The sequence below is a fragment of the Pundamilia nyererei genome, unplaced genomic scaffold (genome assembly GCF_000239375.1).
Source record: "Pundamilia nyererei isolate P.nyererei 1_Seehausen unplaced genomic scaffold, PunNye1.0 scaffold00004, whole genome shotgun sequence".
Classification (NCBI taxonomy): domain Eukaryota; kingdom Metazoa; phylum Chordata; class Actinopteri; order Cichliformes; family Cichlidae; genus Pundamilia; species Pundamilia nyererei.
This window is the reverse complement of record NW_005187405.1, coordinates 5,826,602-5,834,443: the sequence shown is the minus strand read 5'-3', so window position 1 is coordinate 5,834,443 and position 7,842 is coordinate 5,826,602. Positions and strand designations below refer to the sequence as shown.

The 7,842-nt window shown below is 42.1% G+C and overlaps 1 protein-coding gene across 2 annotated transcripts in view; it reads left to right on the top strand.

Moving 5' to 3' along the window:
• Positions 1–3,526: 3,526 nt before the first annotated feature.
• Positions 3,527–7,842, top strand: part of snorc (secondary ossification center associated regulator of chondrocyte maturation) — a 7,994-nt gene continuing 3,678 nt past the window's right edge. Inside the window, exon 1 of one of the 2 annotated variants that reach the window (XM_005721341.1) lies at positions 3,527–3,688. In XM_005721341.1, coding sequence (XP_005721398.1) covers positions 3,610–3,688 — 79 coding nt within the window. In that variant the 5' untranslated portion in view covers positions 3,527–3,609. Of the gene's footprint in view, positions 3,689–4,242; positions 4,356–7,842 lie in introns of those variants that run through there. The other variant, XR_311422.1, reaches the window with a different exon arrangement.

Genomic DNA, 7,842 nt, shown 5'->3' with positions numbered 1-7,842 from the left:
CTGTTATATGAGGAATGTTTCCAGCACCTTGTTGAATCTACTAATCTAACTGAAGACAGTTCTGAAAGCAGATGGGAGTTCAACCCAGTACCAGTAAGGTTTAGCTAATAAAGAGTCTATTTAATGTATTTTGCGTGCAGTAAACCAGACTTTTGCTCCTTTATTTCTTTCAATTTTTTCCCACATAAGCAGTTTGTTTTGTTTTTTTTAAATCAAAACTAACACTTAAGCCTCGAAAGTACAGTATCAAAAACAGCTTACTGATATTGAGGAAGTAAAACTGCATTTTCCCACAGTGCTGGCGCTAGTGTTAGTTACATGGTCAAGTCATATTTTTAAATCCACAAAGGGGAAATTAAAAATTCTCCCATAAACAACAAAACATTTTTTAGCACGTGCTCTGGAGAATCAACATGTGATGAGGAATGGGCTTCCCAAGAATGACTTATCAAAACACCACCGACTTATAGTGATCAGCCACAACACTAAAACTATGGCTGAAAAGAATAACAATCATCTTGTTCCAATGAAATGTGAAATTGCAGAAGTTACTTTGGCTGTGAATCTCTCGGCTACATATTACCACAGACCAAGATACACCTAAAGCACCTGCCACAACACAAAAACTGCACAAGAGACTTGACAAACAACCCAAGGTGTTGAACTGTCTTTACCTCCCCAGACTCAAGTTAGGTGCTCTGGTACAAGTTCAATCAAAATCAAAATTTATTTATATAGCACATATTAAAACAACAATGTTGACCACAGTGCTTCACAGTCAGTACTGTTCACAACATACATGATGTCCCACAAGCCCCAAAGGATCTGCTACCAAAACCTTGTTCAAGACACTACAGGACAGCCCTAGAGAGTTTTATTTTTCTGTTCGCAAGGAGATGACTAAGATTTTAACATAAACACAAAATCTTTGAACATAAACATTTTTAAAGTTAGTGTAAGTGTAAGTTTGCAGACAGGAAATACTGGAAAACTTGCAGTCAGCTCCAGCTTCCTCACGAGCAGCTGCAATGTTGAAGGGGAACTCAAATCTAGTTTACAAGCGACACAGGCTAAACACTCCAGTGACAAGAGCTTATTTAGGTAATGCAAATGCTGAGCACCAGACTTCCCATGCTGTGAGCTTTGCTACACCTACATGGCCCTGATACCCAGCCTAGAAGCAGTTCTGCATACTTTCACCACAAGATTGGTGAACCTGAAGTCAGAATTACTGAGAGCACTGATGATAGGAAAGAAGCTGATTGGACAGTGATTGGAAGATACATCCCAATGTCAGCCATTAGTACCAGATAATAATCTGTGGTCGAACCAGTGGAAATGTAGGCCGGTTCTCAAATGACACTCAGGAGCCTGCTGGTGAGAAAGAGGAAAATGACCCCATTAGTACAGTTTGGGTTGTTAAACTGGTTCTGTTCTGAAAATGTGAAAATAGTTTCCTTGGTAATACTTAATAATTTAAGCACTTAGCATCTAATATTTAATTCAACAGTATTAAATGAGATACACCTGCTGACGATGTCATCATAGTTTGTACTTTCTATGATAATCTGATTTTGTAGTTCCCAGAGGAAGCACCTGTCAGGTTTGCATCCAGCCAGAAACTGATCTGTGTTGTGAAAAAAGCCCCTAAAATGACAGAGATGTGCAGTGATTAGGCTTGTTGTGTTGTTCTCAGTGACAAAATCAAATCACTCTTCAAAAGGGTAAATAGGAACTGAAATGTCCTCATGCTACGTTGCCAGATTGTTGGCTACACCCATGAGTCATGGTCAGAAATTTATATGTGCTCATCATTGCCATGCGTGTCAAGATAATTTTGGCCTTTTCTTGATTTCTTTGAACGATTCTTTTTCCAGGGCGGAATGATTGGACAACATACATCTTTAGTGACTTTACAAAACAATTATCGGGTGGGCAAGTTTGAATTTGTTTTGTATTTTCTCTAATCCTCACAGAGTCAAAGTATATATACAGGCTTAAATATATCTTCTGCTTGTGCTGTGTTAGTGTCTGCATATCATTGGATGATGGTAATCTTCCTGCCCCTGGCTATCATGAGTCTTGGTGAGACGGGTTTCTATGCCAACAGCGCCCTTGTAGCCTCTGGCGCCAACAGTAGCGCAAGTCCTTGGGTGTGATTGTGGTCCGCATCTTCGTGCCCGGAGTAGATTATGGTTTCACCTGAAGACGGTCTGGTCTGGCCGCTTCCGATCCATCGGGTCTCACATAGTCTGAGAACCTTGATGCTGTATCTTCTCATCTCATTGGCCACCTGCGCTGACTTGCCACTTTCGTTCAGGGTTCTGATGTTACAGGTCCCTATCCTGGTCTTGGCATTGGTCGTAAGAAGACTTGTCGGCGAGCTTGCTTTCACCGGCACGCATCATGGGCCCCACTGAAGAGGAGTCTTCCTGTCCAGGCAGTTGTCGGGATGTACTTGTTGTTGCAGTTTCTGTAGCATGGCTTTTTTTTAGAGGATGGGCTTGCTAGCCCCACACCCAACCCTCCTCTTTTCTCATCCTGGATTTGGGACCAGGCAATGGCGGAGTTGGCTCTTATATATATATATATTCTCTCAAATCTTTTAAGAAGTGTGCTGAAGGTTCTACAAAATCTTTTAACTTGACAAGGCCAAGGCATATTTACAGAAATTGAGCTATTTGGCTACAATGACCAGAGTTGGGTTTGGAGGGGTAAAGGTGAGGCTTTCAAACATAAGAACATTTTACCAGCTGTCCAGCATGGTGGTGGTGCTCTGGGGTTGTTTCGCTGCCAGTTGTATTGGTATATTGCACAAAGTGGATGAAATAATAAAAGAGGACTACCTCCATATTCTTCACCTTCACCTCAAACCAACAGCTAGACGGGTGTTGGGGCTTCCAACAGGACAATGATCCCTAATACACATGAAAACTGTCTTTTGTAAATGATAGAGCAGACCACAAGTAAACCGACAGAAATAAAAAAAATGACCTCACTGGTAGGTCGCCTAAGACTGACTGCTCAGGAAACCAGCAATTCCTGCAGCAGGTGACTTAACAGGAACGGAAGAAAAATATCACTGGGCCATCCGCCTGAGCGTACATGTAGAAGCTGGTATTTTATGAAGAGTCCGCCTACTCTTTGAAAGTGCCAGTTTGCTGAAGCACCCCTTTAAAATACTGTCCACATAATTGAAGCAGTATCAACAAAGATACTGTCTTTAGATTTTCTCAGCACGTAGTTTATCACTGACATCCTCCAGTTTGCAGTCAGATATTTCCTTTAAGAATTGAATGTCCAATAGAGGCCTGCGTGATGTGACCGGGCCCGAATGTTTACCTCTCACCCCAACTATGTGACTGGAGTTGTGGAGTGGGTGGGCCCCCGTGATGATGTGTTCACAAGGTCCACACTGTCCAGAAAATCCTGTGCACACCTTGTTCCACCCACCATCCCTCTCTCACTCTCTCTCCTGCTTGCTTTCCCCTTACCTTTCTCCCTTCTGTGCTCCCCCGTACTCTTCTCCTGCTCCCCTCACAGACTCAGCTATTTGTTAAGAGACTCTGCTTGAGGAGTTTTTGGAGACGCTTGTCGCTTGCAGCCGCCATGGTTCATAACAGCAGCAGCATCTGCAGAGTTGCCCTGCTGGTACTCTTCAGCCTCCTGGTAGCCTTCGTCCATGCAGGTAAAACCTCTAGTTCTGAGTAACATATGTATATATATATATATATATATATATATGTATGTATATTTGTGGAATACATTTGTGGAATACACAATAAAGATCACCTGGTTGCAAAGAAGTTAATGGAGGTGGAAATGTTTCAGAACGAAACATGCAAAACCGTAAAGAAAGCATCAGCCTGTCGCATTTTAAATGTGGGCAAATTCATTTCTTACATTTTTTTTAAGCAGGTCGAGGTGATTTCTTTACAGACACTGAGATAATTTCATAATCTCCATAAAGAAGAAAGTATTTTCTTTTATTATAGCTGAGCTTTTCTTATATATGAGTACATTTTTAGGGTTTTTAGACAATGTTGCCTGCGTTTCTCACAGCTCTCAAACAAAAAACTTTGTGTATTCATGTCATTTTTCCCACAAAGGCACACTGAGGGCCTGATGTGTGTGTCGGCGGCTTGATGTAAATGATGCAGTTGTGAGAACTGAGAGAGCTGTGAAAGCTGCTCTTTGACGAACAGGATGACTCAGTTGCTTTGCCTGATGTTCGTATGAAACTCAAACCCGCCGCCCTCTCACTCGAGCTAAGCTGAAGTGATTCAGCGTAGTGCTGGTTTGGATTTTGGTACCTCTGGAGTGCATTTTATGTGCGTGAAGAGAATTTAGAGATGGTAAGAAGAACATTTCACACAAAAACTGTTGGTTTTCTGAATAAGGGCTATTTTGGATTGACAATCTGAAATAGCCCTTGACAGATTGCCACATCACTGCTCTTTCTTTCACTTTCTCTTACCTCTGCCAGTGTTTCCTTGGAATATATCTCAGATTCACTCGAGAAAACCTCGGGAGACTGTAGACTGGCTCTCAGGCCTAGAGGTCAGAGTAGCAGTCAAGAGGGAAATGGGGGCAACAAGGTCCTCCCTGTCTTGTATGGGAAAGAGGCAAAGAAAAATGTGTGACCTGTCACCGATTACACAACACCTACATATATTGTGAAAGACAAGTCTGCAGGAGTTATGACTTGCCTACAGCTTTTTACATTTTGTGGGCTGTTCTAACTTTGGAGGGTGCAGTTGCAAGGTGAAAGCATGTCTTCTATGCCTGCCAACACTGACGAATGAATGCTTTGTTGGATCACAGAGCAAAAAAAAAACTCCCGCCAGGAGAAGTGCTAATAAGGCCAAGTCGTCATGGCTACAGGTTGCATCTCTGCTGACTTCATATATAAATTTGCAGTGGCACGACTGCATTGTCATACAGCAGTGTCGTCAATTGTTGTCACAAGTCTTGACCACAACATCATCCAAGATGAGCGTGACAGGCAGCTTCATTGGTTGACTCAGCATAGGAAACACACAGAGAAATGTCAAATAAGAAGTCTAAGCAAAAACAGTGTGATAATTACTCACATACACTCAGTGTTAAAAATCGTAGCCTTGACAGTGGTGTAGTTGTGTAATGTGAAAATGGAAAACAAAGTCTCTTCAGGCTGTCCTTGTTTCAGAGTAAAATCCAAAACACACACCAATTATTTTTCAAATATTTTACTGTGGAAAATGTGTCCACCTACTGTGGTATTTTAAGATGGCGAAGCGAGGGCACACAACACCACCGGTGTCATGTCTGGGCTGCATTACTTGTGGTTTTCGATGCTCTGCCAGGTTGCTTTACACATGCATTCGTCTGCGTGCTTTGTCACCTGTCTGACTTGTGTGAAATCCTGAGCAAGGAGGCCAGGGGCCCCAACAAATGGGCCTCTGTGCTTTTTAGTGTCTGAAATCAGCCCTGCCCACAGCCTGCCAAACGCGTAGCGAGTCTGTGCTATATAAGAAGAAAGGCTAACGGCTGGAGTTGTGTATCTTTAAAAAGAGAGAAACAAGCAAAGATTTTTTTCCACCCTGAAAAACGCGATGTACACATATGCACGCAGTGAGCGCTACTACTGTGAGCAGGAAACTGCACGTAAATGACAGATGCAGCAAATATGTTACAAATTAAAATTCATATATGTAATTTCATTTGATTTGTTAGAAGGTTCAAATAACAAAATATCTTTTCCTGGTTCACACTTCACATGGTTAAATCGGACAGACAAAACTGTCATTTTATATATATATAGCACACATGTTAACACAACTCAAGGCTGCTGTTGCTGTTTGTTGCTCTGAATGCTCTGTGGGCTTAAAATGAAAATAACTTCTTTCTAAAACTCATTTTTATTTTTAGAAATGAAAACTCCTCAAAGCACTGGTGCGTGCTGCTACTTTCAGAAAACAGTGCGAACTTGCTCTAACAAAAAGGAGAACAACAAATAAGATGTCCAACGTCAGAACTGTTTCACAGGCACTTCATTATATATATATCAAAAATAACTGTGCTGGTTTTTTTAATGGGAGTAGTACAAACTGTGCCATGATGTACCATTGCAAAATGCAGCTCTGTGAGACTCTGTAGGTATACCTTAAAAATCATAAGGTATAATGAATTATTCCATTAACTATGAACTAATTATGCACTCGTGTATTGCAGTTTAACAGCTAAATGTTGTGCATGAATGGTTACAATATCAAAAACTCTAATAATATAAATCCAAACTTGACTAATTACCACAATAACAATCACCACGTTAATAGAGATTATAATCCATTTATAAGAAAACCATTGGAGTGGTCATGTGAAAGAACTGTGAGTCCAAACATGCTGAGGCACAGACAGTAGATAATATTTTTTTTTTCTCTAGTGGCTCCTTGACTAGATTCAAACCCTACCTCATGGAAACAAACCCAACGGAAAACATGTTATTATTTTTTTAACCTTCTTATTAAATCCTTCTGTCCAGAAGGTGCAGCCTTTCACACATAGAGAATATTTAATAAACAAGTTTGTTTGACATCCAGTGCCCAGCCACTGGCTGGCTAGAGCCTGTCCGGTTGTTACTGGTTGCAGCCTGCTGCCCTGCGTGACCGCACAAGCTGCCTTTTGTGCCCTCGGCTGAAGGCCTCATTGATGCCTGAGCTGGCCACAGGCCCGGGCCTCCAAACCTTCAGCCAGCTACAGGACAGGAAGCTGCACACAACTCTGAGTCAATACTGACATCAGGCTGCGTATCAGAATTTCAGAGATACTGCCGCTAACAAGACATGATATGATGTGCACTAGTTTCAGTAATTTTGTTGTGTTTTCCCCTCTGTTAGCAACTAAATAAGGTGCATTTGAGCCTGAAATAAGGATGAAGGAGCTTCCTGAGGGCATCAAAGGCCACAAAGTAAATATGTAGGGTCAAATAGCTGGGTGTAAATATGTTTGCATTACGGTTTTTTGGTATGCGCAGAGTTGAGGACAGAATAATTGAATCTGTGAGGGTCTGAATGGGTGGGCTTGTCTACATCGAGCTTATTTTTTAAGCAGAGATGATGATCAGTTTTTCCCCCTCTAACTTCTAAAAAACATCTGTACAGCTGTTCGATTGCCAAAGCTGTTACCAAGCCGTTAAAGTGGTTTAAACTCTCCAAGTGAGCATTTCCTAAACTCTAAAAATTGGTTAGGAAACACAAAAAATTAAGTCCAGAGAGACATCGTGTTTTTCTGGCTACTGCAGCAGTGTGAAAAGTCTCAGGGTGACTACATGCTCAGAGCAGAGGAATGCCAGACAAAGAAGATTTGGGATGGAAGGAGAAGAGACGACTGAAGTTGAGAGCAGAGTCGGCAAATCACTTCATCTCCTACAGGATGTTTGTTTGTTTGTTCTGTTTAAGATTGGCTGAACCCTTTTGGGGGAAAAGAAACATGTTGAGAGACTCTACCTGGACCTCAAATGGATAAAATGTTCATCTTCTACAAAGAGATCTTTATACCCAGACCTGAGCTGTTAACCCAGTGAGACAAGAGAGACGCTGTTTGAGTCCTTACAGAAAGCCCCATGCATGCAGTTTTGCATCCCACCTAACACAAAGACAAGCAGGCCCGTTAGCAAACCTGGCGCCTCGTCAGTGAAAGACTCCATCCATCCATCCATCTTCATCCGCTTTATCCGAGGCCGGGTCGCGGGGGCAGCAGCCTAAGCAAAGAGGCCCAAACCTCCCTCTCCCCAGCCACCTCCTCCAGCTTATCCAGGGGAATACCAAGGCGTTCCCAGGCCAGCCGAGAGATATAATCTCT